The sequence below is a fragment of the Centruroides vittatus genome, unplaced genomic scaffold (assembly GCF_030686945.1).
Source record: "Centruroides vittatus isolate TY-2023 unplaced genomic scaffold, ASM3068694v2 contig_347, whole genome shotgun sequence".
Taxonomy (NCBI): Eukaryota; Metazoa; Arthropoda; class Arachnida; order Scorpiones; family Buthidae; genus Centruroides; species Centruroides vittatus.
The window spans coordinates 1,606,154-1,623,302 of NW_027122171.1; the positions used below are offsets into that span (position 1 = coordinate 1,606,154).

Here is a 17,149-nt window from a genome sequence, read left to right on the forward strand (position 1 = left end):
TATCAGTGAATAATATAAAAAATTAAATCAATAAAAGACTATTACAATGGTGGGCAAATGTGGCTCTCAGAGCCACTCGCTTGCAGCTCTTACTCAAGTTAAGTGCGGCTCCCACTGAAATCCGATTTTATTTTTATATCAGAATTTTTTTAATTGCACAAACATTTTAATATGATAGAACTTTTTATTGCTTATTTAATTACAAATTATATCATGTATGTGTACATACTATTTTCAAATATACTGGCAAACTGTATGTTAACGACATCTACCAAATCTTATAAAATTACTACATGTGCATATGGAGTGATCACATTTGTATATTTCAGCAATAGTTTTCCTATCAGCTAAGTGTCCTATTTCGTATTTTTTCAAAAAATCTGGTAAATAGACTGTTTTATTTAGCAATTTAAACTCGTTTATGTGTAATTTTTCTGCAGCATTGATGCAAGCTTTTTAAAGACATATGTACAGGTTAAGGAAATTATTTTAATTGTTTATAATTAGTGCACTTAAAAACTCTTGAAAATAAAACTGGAAAGCATTTGCTTGATTTTGGTTATGTTGTTTCTATTTTTGTTAGTAAATTACAACAAAACAGATGTTTAAGAATTATCAGGAAAATATCAACAAAAAGTAAATATAGTCCAAAATTGCTTTTAATTATTCTAAATTGCTTTTACTCTTATTTTACTTTAAGAAGCCCTGTTTTTTCGACAATATATTGTGCCATTTACGAATCTTTTGAAACAAAAATTAATATTTAAACATTTTAATTTTAATGTTTTATTTATACAATCTCAGAAAATATCAAAACATGAAAATACGAACAAGAAAACAGAAGCTTTCAGAAAGAATGAGTAGAAAAATTTACTTTTATTCACAATAATGGAAAGTCATGTCTTATTTGTAAAGTTACAATTGCAAACTACAAAGTAAGCAATTTACATTACGAGGTAAGTCATCCCCACTTTTCAACTCAATATCCACTCGATTCAAAATTGCAAACAGAGAAACTTAAGTCATTGCAATCAGGTCTTCATAAGTAACAAGGACTCTTGTCTTCTTTTAGTCACAAAGATGACATAGCCAATGAAGCGTTTTTTGATAACTTGGAATATTGCTCATGCCAAATATCCATATGGAGAAGGAGAATTTATTAAAAGAAACTTGGCAGAAGTGATTAAAACTTTGGATCCAGATAATACAAAACTGCATAAATTGATCTCAGAAGTTTCTATGTCATGCAGTACAACTGAGCATTGTATTAGCGAAATTAGTAAAAATGTTGAAAATAGTTTGATGTGTGATTTGAAAAATTGTACAGCATTCAGTTTAGATCTCGACGAGTCTAAAGACATTCAGGATGATCCACAATTGGCCGTTTTTGTTCTCTATGTATCTGTAGACATAAATATGAAGGAGGAAATGTTAGACCTGCTAGCTCTTATCAAACAACTCGTGGTATCAATGTCAAAAATGTGCTTGATGAGGTAATAAACAGGTCTGAATTGCCTCGTGATAAATTTGTAAGTGTTATGACTGATGAAGTCACTGCAACGCCAGGGAATAACCTAGGTCTTATTGGTCTTTTAAACAACGATAATAAAATTCCATGTTCTGTAGCTCTTCATTGCATAATTCACCATGAACATCTCACAGTGAAGTACTTAAAATATGAAAATGTGTGGAAGATTGTTTTGCAGATTATGAATTTAATTAGAATGACAAAACACTGTTAATTTAAGAACTTTTTTAGAAGGGTTAAATGACAAAATAGATGAATTGCTAGTGATCTCTCCTTATGGTCTGATGTAAGATGGTCGTCAACTTACAATGTTTTGAGTTGTTTTGTGAAACTCCTAAATCCTATCATAACATTTTTAAAAGAAAAATGAAAAAAATACCCAGAATTAGAAAATGAAACTTGGTTTTCTGACTTAATGTTCCTTACAGACATCATGAAACATTTGCAAACACTTAATTTGGCTTTATAAGGAAAGGAAAAAATAATTAATGATTTGTCACAAACTGTATTAAGTTTTGAAGCTAAACTTTGGCTTTTTGTGCACAATCTTAAGTCCAGAATATTTAGTCATTTTCCACAAGTAAAAGCCAATATAATTAATATTAAAGAAAAAAAAAATTAGAACAGTATAAAGAAAAATTGGAAAGATTGCAAGCAGATTTCAAATGTAAGTTTGAAGATTTGAAAAGATTTGGATTTCCAATTTCTGATATAATATTTGTCGAAAAAGTGGCTGGGGAATTGGAGTTATTAGAGATAAAAGAAGATCAGGCATTGCAAATGCAGCACAAATCTAGTTCTCTAATTGAATTTTGGTAACTCGTGCCAGAAACAAAATATCCACACTTAAAGAAAGCTGCTTGCCATCTAATTTCAATTTTTGGTACAACATATTGCTGTGAATCATATTCAACAATGAAGTTTGGGAAGTCGAAATATTGTTTATAGTTGACCAATCAGCATCTCACAGAATTGCTGCAAACATCTTTAACAAATTATATGCCAAATTTCAAAGATTTGACCAAAGGTCTTTGTCAAATGTTATACTTTTTGTAATGAATATTTATTATTATATTTTGTTTTTATTAATAAAATTCTAAAATAATTACAATTGAGTCCGCATAAGTCAACACCTCAAGAGGAAGTGGAAATATATCAAGTTATCCAATATGAAGACTAAAACAAAGTTGAAAAAAAAAACCCCCACAAAACTACAATTAGGAAAACACAGTAGTGCTTTATATAGTACTATAGACTTACAATACATTGTTTATTCCATTTACAATAATGCTGTAGATCAGTGTTTCTCAAACTTTTTGGACCACGACCCCCCTTCTGCACTTAAAAATTTCAAAGGACCCCCAAAGAATAAGTATGTGTCAAAAAACATCCCGGAGGGAGGGGGGTTAGGCTCATATTTAAATATTTATATTATTTTTATTATTTATATGTGGAATTTATTTAAGTAAAAATTATTTTATGTATTTTTTATTTCTATTATTTCTAAACATGAATCCATAGTAAATTTATAAAATATTTGAAAAAATTGATCTGGCATCAATTTTTCAGCGACCCCCCAAATATTTTTTACGACCCCCACTTTGAGAATCACTGCTGTAGATGATAAACTGAAAAATTTGTTTAATGTTACAGTGGAACCTCTGTATACGACCTTAATCCGTTCCTGATGTTTGGACTTATACCGAATAGGACGTATACCAAACCAACCTTTCCCATAACAAGTAATGTAAAAATGATTAATCCGTTCTCATGTAAAAAAAATCCCCTCTTGATATGATATATTAATGGGGTTGTAAAATAATTGAAACACTGAGCACATTAATAAAAGAATAAATTTTTAAAGTTATTACAGTATATTGTATTATATTATTTAAATCATTAAATCAAAATCAAATCAAATCAAACTCTCCTTAATACAGTATTAATAATCTGTTCAGAAATTGATTTAACCTCTTTCACTATGTTAGCAGATTTAATAATGTCTTTATTTTTCACGATTGTTGATATCGTCGTTCTCGGAATACGGTATGCAACAGTTAAATCTTGAACACCCCTGCCACCTTCATATTTCTCAACAATCTCTTTTTTCAGTTCCATTGCAATTCTAGTCATTTTTTTAGTTTTCTGTTGCTTTTCATTTGCCTTTTTGCAATTCATGATTAATAAAAATAATAAAATTTTACTTACAAATTAAGAAGAAATTTAACAAAGTTATAAACCATAGGACCGTGAACGTCTAGTCTGGTCTAGTACACCGATAGTGCTACTTGTTCGTAGATGGCACGTATAGTTGAATTAAGTCATATACTGAACAAAAGTCGTATACCGAACAAAATTTGTTTCGTCCAAACAGGACGTATTCCGAATTGGACATATTCTAAAGCAGACGTATACCGAGGTTCCACTGTATTTGTTTTCAGCACTTAACTGTCTCAACTTTCTTTTCAACAATCATGAACACCTTGAAAACATCATCTTCATAATTGTCAATTGTTGGCAAGTAATGTCTAAGGATTCTTAATGCCTCTAGCGTGTCAGGTTTGGTTGGTTTCTAGTGTTTCATTCTCTTCACCTCCAGATTCTTGTTCTTGTTCTGAATTTCTGTGACAATATTGACAACACTTGCTGAGGAATACACCACCATGCAATTGTCCCTGTGCTGTAGTCAGTTTCTCATAGATCACTGCAATGTTGCAGCAGTTCATCCAATTGAACATTCTGTTCTTCATCCTTATCTTCATCTTAAACTGCCACTGTAGAAAGAAATCCTGCTTGTTTAAAGTAGTTTGCAATGTTATGTTTTCCCACACAACCTTCATGTAATGAATTGCATCTAACAGGAAAATGTCAGTTGATTTTCTGCTATCACACCAAAATAAGCTTCTTCCGATAATGACGTTTGAACAAATGAATACTACCCTGATCCAGTGGTTGCACTACAGCAGTGGCATTTGGCAGTAAACACTTTAATTGCTTGTAGCTTTCAACTTTTCCACAAGCAGGACAGTGGTCAAGAACGAATGCTACGCTCCTTTTTTGCTCAACAAATTGGGAGTCATAATTCTGAAGAATTTCCTCCAAATTTTGGAAGTCATCCAACTTTTCAAATTTGTCTTGTATATGATGGGCAAACTCTTCCCTCCATTAAAACATTGAGGTTGTTGAAATTTTCCTGTAATTTGTTTTTTTTCCATCTCATTAAATTTCCAATTATAATTTTAGGTTTTCATTCTCATAAATTTAACATTGAAATGTGGTATATTCTCTACTTTTTCAAGAGAATCAGAGTTACTATTCTCAAGTACTCAGCAAATCATACATATAAATAACACCTTATTCTTGCCGAGAAACGTAATTTATTACAATAACAAACGTTTTCAGCCTGATTTACAGGCCATCTTCAGGTTGAGAACAAAAATGGAATCAACCTGAAGATGGCCTGTAAAACGTTTGTTATTGTAATAAATTACATTTCTCGGCAAGAATTAGGTGTTATATATATGAACCAGAGTTACACAAATAGAAAGCATATCAGAGGATTCATCCTTTCCAGACAGTTTTAACTGCTAAGTCCAGTTATAGTTGGAAAAATGAGAAAATAAAACTTTTCATTAGTGACAAGATTTTTTCCTAAGCTAAGGAAAAATAGCTTAGTTAATTTTCCATTATTATATTTAAACACAGAGTTCCATTTAAAAAATGGATAAATATTGACATACTTTAAAAAGATTTTTAAAATAAATCATAATTTTAAATTAATTTGGAATTAGATTTTGCTTTTACATTGGCATTTTCATTTCCCAAAATAAAAGAAATATAAAATTAACTCTATTACCAATTTCCTGCACAGTAATTTTTTACTTTTACAGTGAGAATTTAGAAGTGATTTTAAGATTGATTATGAGACACTGTAAATATTTAAATTTTATATCCACAAGAAAATACTCATTTGTATGTATTAACTATTATTTATTTACCCTTTACCATGTAATAACCTTTATCATCTGTATCTCATATTTTAAACATATATGATTCATTATAATGCATACAATATTAATCACCTAAAAATGAATTACTGTATTTTATAGCATATAAGTTGAAACTTTTGTGCAGAAAAAAGACTAAAAAATTGCCATGTCTTATATGTAAAATTGTAATCTTCCACAGACTAATGAATTCCCCAAATAACCTTCATTAACACTATAGTGTAATCTCTACCTAGCCCAACTCTCAAGTAAAATTGGAATTATTGAAAATATAAAGTTCGATAATGTGAAATGATTATCAATCAATTGTTCATCATAAGTATCCAACCTGCAAGTTCAGGAAGTTCAGAAGTAGTAATGCTTTCACAACACATATATGTTACTATTTATTTATGTCATACCTTATCACAGTTATCTTATTATACAGGATGGTTTAAATATACTAACTACTTAAATATTCTGTGCTGAAATAGGGGTGTGTCTTATATGCCATAAAATATTGTATACACCTATTTTTAAAATTGTCACATTTAAAACATTAGTCTTCCAACTGGCTTCATATTTTACAATGCTTTATATAAATTATAAAGACAAACTTGGCAACTATTTAAGTATGCCCTCCAAGCAGCTGCTAATGAGTCCATTTTTTTTAAAATTAATCACCGTTCCCCTCTTAAACGCTTTAAATATCTCTGGAAGAGTCGTTGATGTTACGAATGAGGAAGTGGGAATTACGGATTTCCTCATTTGTAACATCAATGACTCTTCCAGACATATTTCCAACATCTTATATCTCATGCAGCCTTTTTTCTATTTGATGAAGAAATACTTTCCTTCAAGTAGAGGGGTACCTGTGGGTAGTCCCATCTCAGGAACGCTTTGTGAATTGGTGGTCAGGTGTCTGGAGTGGTAGGTCTTACCTGGAGTGAGCGATGACATTAAGTTGTATGCTAGATATGTGGATGACATGTTGATTAATTGGAGAAAAAAACTGAACTTGTCAGCGTTCATCGAGGCTTTCAATGATAACGCTTATGGCCTCTTGTTGCAGGTGAAACAACAAAGCTCCATCAGCGTACACTTTCTCAATATAGACATCACATTTCAACATGGCTGATTAAGAACTAAAGTATTCTGTAAGACCTCGTATGCTCCACTTTTCATCCATGCAAATTCACATGATCCTTTTAGTTACAAGATCTCCACTTTTAAGGCCGTGGTAAGAAGGGCTTACACCCGTTGTTCGATGGCAGAAGATAGGAGAATGGAAATGGAGTATATTTCAAGTGTAGCTAGGCAGCATGGGTACCCTGCATACTTTATTAATGCTCTGGTTGCATGCCAGGAACAACCAGCAGAAACAGCACTTCCGAGAGACGAGTTCCTTTTTACTTATTACTTACAACAAGATCCTTACCAACATCTACAAAGGAATAGCCTGCATTATGAGTAACAGGATTGTTTACATGAGATCTCTGATGGTTTTCTCTTGTTTAAAAAATGATAAGGACCAAAATAATATCTCAGGTCTATAGCATCCCTATTTACAATCATAGGGTGAACTGTCCTTGTGAATATATTGGTTCTACAGCACATTTTCTTAAAACAAGGATCAAGGAACATAAATACACCATTCAGAAAGGTCTTTTCACTATAGCATTAGTTTCTTTCATCGTTGATAACAATGTCAAGGCTGTCTTTGATAATGCACGATTACTGTAATGGTGCAATGACCAGGCCAATCTAAAATATCTCGAACAGCTGGAAATGTTTAAAGCATTTAAGAGGGGAACAGTGATCAATTTTAAAGAAATGGACTCATTAGCAGCTGCGTGGAGAGTGTACTTTGACGTAAAACAAATTGTTGTCAAGTTTGTCTTTATAATTTATATAAAGCATCACATTTTTAAAAATAGAAAGCTAGTTGGAAGACTAATGTTTTAAATGCATGTATTGAGCATGCACATATCTTCATGACATGCAATTTTTAAATTTTTGGAATGTGTGTTCTTTTACAAACATTCCAATACATAGAAACCTGATGATGACTGTTAGGCCAGGAACATACATGCATAAAATTGTTTGGCAGAAAACTGAATCAGAAATCAGCTTTCAGTTCAGTTTCTGTTTTATGCTTTTATGCCAGAACACACATACGAAAAAATTCTGGCCGAATAGGAAACACCACTGCCACTAACAGTGCTAATTTTATTAATTTTTTCCTCTCATATATCTGTACCTTCCAGTTTTTCTCCACTTCCTCTGCTATAATATAGAAAATTTAAATGAATACACTTGTATTCCGAATTCAAATAAAAAAAGTGTGATCTAAATACTAGGCCTATATATCGATTCTACCAGACCTACCTGTTGTTTGAAATTTTGCACCTATAGCCATCCATAAACGTTGTTTAAATACAATGTCTTTATACATGACTCTGATGTGGTCGAACGGATTCGATAAACTCCTCTATTTCATTCATTTTTCATTTTTTCGAGACCATCACAATTGTAGCAATAACCCTTGTTGCTAACATTGTTAGAATAAAAACCACGTGTCTACTTTGATATCACAGAAAAGACTTCTCTTTATTGGAGGAATTTTGGCGTAAAAAGTAGAGACATGATCTACTCTTTTTTCAGTTCTGTTTCAGCCAAAATTTTAGTAAAATTTTTACACTTTCTGTTTTATGCTAGATTTTATGCCAAATTTTATGCATGTGTGTTCCTGTTCCTGGCCTTAAAGACAGAGGAAAACTTTTGTTTAAAAGAGAATTAACTGCTGGTTTATGGGTAATTGCTTATTTATTTATTGAAATACAAATGTTTATTATTATTATTATTATCATCATCTTTTTATTAGTTTATTCCTTATTTGTAATTTAATTTGTACATAAAAATAAATGTTTTTTTCTTCCCATTTTCTCCTTGTATGTTTTTTTCTATAATAACAACTGTATACCTACTTTTGCACCCCCCTCTATAAGCTATTTTTATTTTTAATTGTTAGAATACATATAACTACTCTATCAAACATACTAATAATAAAAAACTTGAATTAAACCAAAACTTCTTATACCCATTATTAATTATCTTAAATATCAATATATTTATATTAACTTATAATTACTGACTATAAAATTAATAAATCTCGTGCAACCAATTTTTAAAAGTTTTCATTTTTCTTGTTTCATGAATACAGTAGACCCCCCTATAACATGGTAGATATGTTCCATGTTATATGAATCTGTGTTGTACAAGTCACTTAACCTGTCAGCTGCACACTCAATAATCCGAAACAACACCACTGTTGCGTACAGGTTTTGTGGTTTTTAAAGTGGTTTTTCAATTTGCGATATCGCGCTTAAAAATTGTAGCAGATATAATCTGTTTTCAGTTTTCTATCTCGTACATATTACACTTTACGATTGTTAACTTCAAAATATTATGTGTTTAAAAAAATTAATAAAATTTAAGATTTTAAAATATTTTAAAAAATCGTTTTTTTTAATAAATATTCCATTAATTTGTTACATATGTTACTTAGATATGTCTATTTTCTGTCAAATAAAAAAAACTGCAGCTTTCTAAATCAACGTAGAGAAATAATACGGCCTATAGATTATAACGCCGATCGGCATGGGGGGGTGGCCTTTCTAAATCTAGGTTAATACACTTTTATTATTGATGATGTGTATTTGATTCTATTTATACGTTATTTAAACTATTGTACTAATAGTAGACTATAATAAGCGATTATTACTTTATTATATTAACGACTATACATTTATATCTTATGTATTGCGGAAGTACCACCATAACTGGAAGTACTTTGTTGTTTGAAAGATTTATGGCTGAATGGTTTAAAAAACAAGCTTATTTGTTAAATAGGATAAATATACATAAAAATTTATTAAATTCATGCTAAAAATAATAAGAATAACGATTTATAATTGTTTGTTTACGTTTGTAGCTGACAATGTAGCTCGAAGTTGGTATAACTTTTTCCAAGAAAGTTCCCACCCCACAAACCCAAGTCGATGCTTACTGGTCAAAGGATAGTCATTTAGCTATAATATACCAATTAGAACTTAACAGGCATGCTAAATAAGATTTTATTGTCAAATGAACAAAAGAAGGGTCTCCCATAGACTTAACATGGAATGGAGGAGTTTTGTGCCTAAATTTAAAAATACGGGGTGGTAACAAATATCTTATTCGTTGAAACAGACTTAGTCTATGTAGATAAAAGCCAATCAGTGCTTAAATCGCCACCAACTAGTTAATTACGAAATAAAATTGACACTTACTCCAACTGGAGTTCTCCGCAACAGTTTAACGAAAACTGGTTACTCCAATAGCAGTACTCCGCAAACAACTGGTTAAATACATGAGCCAGTCACAGCCCGGCACTTGTGCAGTTTAGGGAATAGGGCTATTTGAAAGGTTTTCTTCCATAAAATTAATCGATTCTAGACTAATTTGACTCATCATTTCCAAATCACGTATAGTTTTTTGTGAATAAACCATATAAACTATGCTATAAACAAAAAATTGTAGGATTACTTACCGAGTATGCACCACAACCATTGGTTTGACAATACCATTGCTTAAGCTTGTTTTTGTCCTGGAGTGGCTCATCAAACAGTGTTTCCTGATAAGTTATTTTTCTGCGAAAAATTTGCTGAACTTTGGAGACATCATTAATAAAAATATAATCTTTATGGCTGTTGAATAATAAATCTTTTTAGTAGGTCCAGTGCTCATTTAAACTCAACAGTTTGTACAATATCTGCTATTGGTCCAGATTCAACCAATCCTGTCGTGACACGAGTCGGCGATGACGTTTTACTGTGTTATACGAACATGATCGCAATTTTTTCGCCGTGTTATACGAATCGGTGTTATAGGGGGGTTTACTGTAAATATCTATCATCATTTTTCTTTCTTTCTCCAGACTTTCATTATTATACTTTACAATAATTTATGACTATTATTAGTCCTTAGATTTATTTTAATGTAAAATAAAATTCATTGTCTTTTCATATACTCAACACAAATTTTATGAATAAAAATATGTTAAAAATCAATGTAATTTACTTATATGTAATTTATACATTTAAAAATTACTTAAAATAATAAGTAAACTCAAATATGGAGCCCATATTTTTGTTTAGTTAATGGAAAGATTTTCAAATCATTCAAGTTCATTAGTTGATTTTAAAATAACTAGAAAAATGATGATGATAGAAATTTTAAGAGTCTAAATATTTAAAATGATAAAATGCCTTTTAAGATTCATGTAATAAAAAAATTAGAAATACAGCAAGTGCCAAAATCCTCCCAAGTTCATATTATAGAAAAATAGCAAAAACTATTCGATATGCGAAAGGAAATGGAAATAAATCAACTGAAAAATTATCACAATATTCACATAGGGGAAACTTGCTTAATTCGTACTTGCTCCTAATTCGTACTTCGCTTATATCTCGACTCCGGTAATAGCTATTAGTGCCTTTAGTGACAAAAAAAGTAAATAACAGTCGGCCATATTACCATCTGACAGACAACACGCTGTTACGCTGCTTCCGACAAAAATATTGAAAAGGTAAGTTTTTTCAACTTTTTCTGTAATATTTTTGCACATTTCGTAAGAACATTCTTCAAATTGAATCGTGTATAAGTTTTTTAACTATCTGTGATGTATTAATGCATATTTTTGTGATTTCACCTGTGATGATATATGAGTATTTGTTGTCAAACTTTTTGGAGGCAAATGTAAAACTTGTTCGACTCTTGCGTCTATTTCGTACTCCAAGCAAGTTCTTAAAACGTATCGGTACAATTTAGGAAAACCATTTTAGATGAATGTCACAATAAGCTATTACCGATTCGTAAACTGTTATTTTTTTACTAAGTTACTGATTTCAAAAATAATTGCAAAAGTTCAAAACAAATTAAAACTAAATTGTCTTTAATTTTAGAACAACATGTCAAAAAGAAAATATAATTCTTGGAGTAAAGAAAATATGGAAGAAGCGATTAAAAAATATAATGACGGTTTATAAGCTTTCTAAAATTTTGGCTCAAAAAGGGAAACACCAGGTTTGAGCTGTCACTAGTAGCAAACGTGGTATCACCACACCACATGCATCTGCTGTATGAACGATGCTGGAGAATTCGTGCCACCCATGCTCATATGTAAACGTAAAAGAATGGCAGATGACTTAAAGCATGGAGGGCCACCGAATACGTTGTACAGTTGTTCAGAAATCGGATGGATTCTGAGTACATTATTTGTTGAATGGCTTAAACATTTTATAAAGTGTCTGAGGCTGCAAACATCACAAGACAGTCGAGTTCTTCTCATCTTAGACGGTCATTCGACGCACACGAAAAACATTGATGCCATTTATCTTGCAAGGGACTATGGAATAATCATGCTCCCTCTGCCAGCACATACCACACATAAGTTGTGTTCTTGTTCTTATAGAAAGTCCTTATAAAAAAGAGCTCGAGAATAAAACAGAAGAATTCAAGAACAAAAATGTATCAAAGAATCTTGGTGCAAAGAAAAGTAAAACTAATAAACTATCACAAAAGGAGAATAAAAAAAGAAATAAGAAAAAAATGAAAATAACAGTTAGTACTGTAAATTATGCCAAGAAGACGTAAAAGAAAGTATGATCAAATGCACACGATGTGAGATATGGGTATATGAACTTTGCGCAGGAACCAATAAAAAGCAACGGATTACAACTGCGATGACTGCCAAGAATTGGCGAAGACCATCAGCCGAATCTACACACGTATTAATACATTATTAAGATTTTGATTCTTAAGATGCAAACCAATGATAGGATCTCAAAGTACGATTTAAGAATTTATCAGTACGATTTAAGATGAATGGTTCTAAATCGTACTTTTTTAGTGTTTTTTTAAATTGTTTATTTCTCAGAAGTTTATAAGATTTATGCTAAATTTGATTATGGTAGTAATAAAATATTTCTCAAATAAAAGTTACTTAAAATAAAAAATAATTTGTGTTTATTAATTTCGATAATATGATGGTTTTTCCTTAAGGGGTACGAATTAGGCAAGTTTCCCCTAATAGCAAAAAATTAAAATAATTTTTACATTTTTAAGATATCTATGGTGTACAAATTCTGCATGTTGCATTGAGAAGATTTTGATGCAGAAATTAATTTGTTATAACATCAATGCTAAACAATGTAATTTCGTGCATATTAACAAGACATTAACGTATAAATATGCGTGAGCTGCTGCTTGATATGCGTCGTCACAAAGAAGCTTTCCAGTGGGAAGAAACTCCGTATTGTGGACCAGCTAAAGAAAAGCTTTTTTGTCAAGAAAACAGCAATAGAAGTTGGCATTGGGTGTTTGAGCGTATCTGGAGTAAAAAATAGTGAGCTATCATATCACAAAAATTTAAAGGAGGAAAATGTGCCAAAACATAAAGGCACTGTGTATGTTTGATAACGAGTGGACATTGCGATACATCATCACAAGTAAAGAGTAAAATGAAACACGGCTTAGGAATAGAAGTGAGTACTTCAACTATCCACAGATACTTCAAATGTAACAATTTGAAAGCAAGAGTTAAGCTCAAGAAACCTAAACTTACCAAATTACATAAACAGAAACATCTTAATTTTGCCAAATGCTGTAAAGACTGAACTGTAGAAGACTGGAAGAAGTTTGTGGTCAGATGAATCTAAAATTAAGAGTTGGTTCAGATGGATGAAAATGGGTATGGACTACATCAATAAAGTCTATAACTGATGAGAAGTACAAACAACATTAAAATTTGGCAGTGGTAGTCTTATAATCTGGGGCTGTATTACCTATTTTGGGTCCGGAATGCTATGTTCTATACCTAGTAGAACATAGCATTCCAGAATAGCATTATTTACAGAGATACTTGACAATTATTAGTTATAATCTGTTGATTATTACCACATCGATAGGAGCTCGCATTTATAAGCAAGATCCAAAACATACATCCAGGAGGGCATGTCACGGCTTCAAGATCAAAATATTAGCTTGCCAGAGTGGCCGCCCAAATGTCCGATCCCTTCTTAAACGTTGCTCATCCAACTATGCAACTCCACCCGAAAACATTCACAGATTACGGGAACACATACAGAACAAGCAGAACAAAACACTGCACAATTATTATTAACTCAATGAAGACAGCATTAGGTTTTAAAGACCAAAGGAGGCTGTACTGATTATTGAAGTGTACTATTTCTACAAATACTATACAGATGTTTGTCTACATAAAAATCTTCCAAATGCATATATTCTTTGTATGTTACTATTATTAACAAAATAATTACATTGTTCAGATAATTATACTATATAATTATATACATAAACATTGTAAGTATTTTTAAACAACACATTAGATAACAGGCTAAACTATTAATTAATTCATAAATTTTCACTTAAAAATTAAAGATTTTTAAAGATAATAATTTATATTTATATAAAATAATAATAATAATAAAAACAAAGTGTACATTTTTCCGAATAATTTATCTGTACAATTGGATGAGGTCCATCATTCTGTTCAATTGGCTCGACGTCTTTCCATTCGGCTCTATCCCTATATTTTACCCATTCGCAATCGTCTTGAATATCATCGCTGTTGCTATCCATGTAAATAACGACGGAACTCGCTTTGTTTATTTCTTGTAAAGCGGTAAATTACTCAGTTTCTCGGTCGACCAGGAGAAAAAATGGCGACTAGAAGCACATGTACTTCGGGTAACGGTAAAAGTCGAAACGGAACAAACGGACGGAAATTCGTCTAATTCTATAAAAGGAGATGCGAAATACGAAATTTTCTCCGCGGTTAAAAACGGATTCTAAAATAGACAGGACGAATTCTTTACAGTCTAAAGACATTCTTTAAACTGTTTTTTGGGAGAATTTAAATTATATTATTAAGATTTATAATGGATTGTGGAGTGGTTCAAAGTAATTGGAGGGCCAAAGAGAATAAAAATATAAAAGATTGTGTTCAATGGTGTTTGGGTAACCAAAGGTATTGTTGTTTTTTTCATTTTTAGAATGTAATTTCTTATCAAATTACACTTAAAAATGCAATTTATCCATTAATTTCACACATTTAAAAATATGTTATTTGTATATACTGTACTTTGTATATAGGCTACTGTTTTAAATAAATGACTAAAACTAACTACTTTTCAAATTTAATATTAAAATTTTAAATACATAATTTTCATTTTTTAGTTCTGATGTGGAAGATGCAGTTCAAGTTGAAAACTGCATCATGCTAGAACCTATGGATGATGATGCTTCCAGCTTGTTTGCTTCTCCTGCTTGTCAGTTATTGTTGACTTGTCCCGAGAATTTTGAAATGAAAAACATCTCTATACTCTCCGAAGCACGAATAATTGAGGTGTTCGGTCATCACGGTGAATATTTAAAAACCTGTAGGAGCGATCTCATTGAGGAAGTGGATGATATGGCAGTTTTCAGAACCGAAATCATATTTGACAAGGCTTTAACTGTTTGTTCGCTTAAAGTAAGACTACTTTTCTTTATAAAATGTTAATGTTAATTTAGAATTTCTAATTATTTACTTTATATTTAGTTCACATCATTAAAATCTAAGAAGTCCATGTGGTTATACGGAGTGAGAGTCATCCTTCATCCAATGATTGCATCGCAGATTGGTAGTAAGATACCACTCGAAAACGTCAACTTTCGTCTCGGTAATATGGGATCAAAATTAAGCGAGAGAGCGGAAGCATTTAAACAGATGGTTGGGAATTACCAGTCGGCGCAGAATCTCGGAAACGTAGATTATTCGACTCTCGCTCCCATGTTTCAGATGTTAAATATGTTTAATGTGACACCAAAATCTCCGAATGAGAGAGAATTTATTGGAGATAGTATACCGAGTTCTAGAAGTTCTGATCATGGAGATTGGAGAAAACAGAATCTTGTGAAAAAATCTGCACATACAGAGGAATTGAATGACAATTTAAATGATAACAGAGAAAAAATTTTAGATGCTAACAGTAATTTAGAAGGAAATGTTGCAACTAATATTAATAATTTAAAGCAAGAAACCACAACAGAAGAAAATTTGGTGCAAGAGAAAAATAGACAAGATATTTTAATCAGGTAATAATTGAATGTTTAATATCTCCTTTAAAAAATTGCAATTACTAATATTATTGTAATGATTATTGAATGGCAATATATTTCCAACATTTTACAAATCACATGTAATGGAATGGCCAGATGGCTTAAGAAGTAAGGCATCAGCCTATCATTCTTAGAGACTTAGGATTGAATTCAGGCAAACAACCTCGGAAATTTTTCATATTTGAGATATATTGGTCCCTGTCTTTCACTACCCAGCCAATCTCATTGTAACCATGGCTGAATCCAGCAGCTCACCAGTGACACTCCCGATCAAAGGGCTGACCATATAGAGTTTTCTGTTATCTTCGTGCATCTAAGGCCGAGACTCCACTTAGCGTAAAAATGGGCATAAAACCCATTGTGTATGTTCTCTTGTGGCTATTCTAGAATAGATATGGAAAGATTTATCGAAAACATCCGAAAGTATTCATGTATCTACGACAAGAGGTATCTCGATTATAATAATGGATGCCTAAAACACGTGATATGGACGGCCAAAGGAAAATCCTTCAATTTAGAGGAGTATACAATAAAAAAGCTAAGCTTATAAGTGCTATATATTATCTTAATTAATATGATAATAAAAGTTAATATATGAAAGTAAAGATATTATTTTTACTACATTTATAATTATAGTACAGAAAAAACTTGTAGAATATAACCATTGTCTGTATATCGATATATCACATATACAACCATACAGGTGTAACTTTGACAACACTGTCACCGTAAAAACTTTGCTAGCCAGACTTCCACCGCAATCCTAGCTCAAACACAAATAGGTCATGTGATTAAAAGTTTTTACGGCAAGGATTTTATGTCCATTTTTACGCTGGTGGAGTCTCGGCCTAAGAAACCAAAACCTACCCATGATGGACATGGGGAAAAAGCTTTCTTAATGCCAACAGACCAGAGGAGTCAAAATGAAAAAATAAAAATTACATTCATTGCATGTGATTTTTTTTTTAACAGTGATAAATCGTGCTTTCTGGAAATCTGCAGCCAAAAATAATTTGGAAATCCCTATTAGAAAAAGTTTGTTAAAAACATTTGCCACCACATATACTTATTATAGCTAAAGAAAAGCTGGCGAGTGCTTTTGCACAACTTTCCCATCACTCATAATCTACTAAGTTAAAGTTATGTGTAACCCCATTCTCTTATGAAAATAACTTTTATGTTTAATTGTTATATAAAGGCAAAAGGCTTATTTTTGAGGTAGGAGTGAGTTTTTAAAGAAATTGCAAATGCTAATAACAAATATAACTTTCATTAAGTCTGACTCCACTTGAGATATGACAATTTTCCTCTATCTTCTCCTTGACTTTTAACTACCAAAATTTAATAGCATCAATGACCCATATGTAGAAAAATGGTTGCCAAAGTCCAAAATTTTTGGTTCATCCAGTCC

General features: G+C 31.4%; 2 protein-coding genes across 2 annotated transcripts in view; one reads left to right on the forward strand and one right to left on the reverse strand.

Annotated features, from left to right (window-relative positions):
- Fnta (farnesyl transferase alpha) overlaps positions 1 to 14,312 on the reverse strand; it is a 32,894-nt gene extending 18,582 nt beyond the window's left edge. The window contains exon 1 of the mRNA XM_067269176.1: positions 14,079 to 14,312. Coding sequence (XP_067125277.1) covers positions 14,079 to 14,217 — 139 coding nt within the window. The 5' untranslated portion in view covers positions 14,218 to 14,312. The remainder of the gene's footprint in view (positions 1 to 14,078) is intronic.
- The window catches only part of LOC136974320 (ATPase PAAT-like), a 33,339-nt gene continuing 30,443 nt past the window's right edge, over positions 14,254 to 17,149 (forward strand). The window contains exons 1-3 of the mRNA XM_067269175.1: positions 14,254 to 14,605; positions 14,815 to 15,109; positions 15,179 to 15,714. Coding sequence (XP_067125276.1) covers positions 14,517 to 14,605; positions 14,815 to 15,109; positions 15,179 to 15,714 — 920 coding nt within the window. The 5' untranslated portion in view covers positions 14,254 to 14,516. The remainder of the gene's footprint in view (positions 14,606 to 14,814; positions 15,110 to 15,178; positions 15,715 to 17,149) is intronic.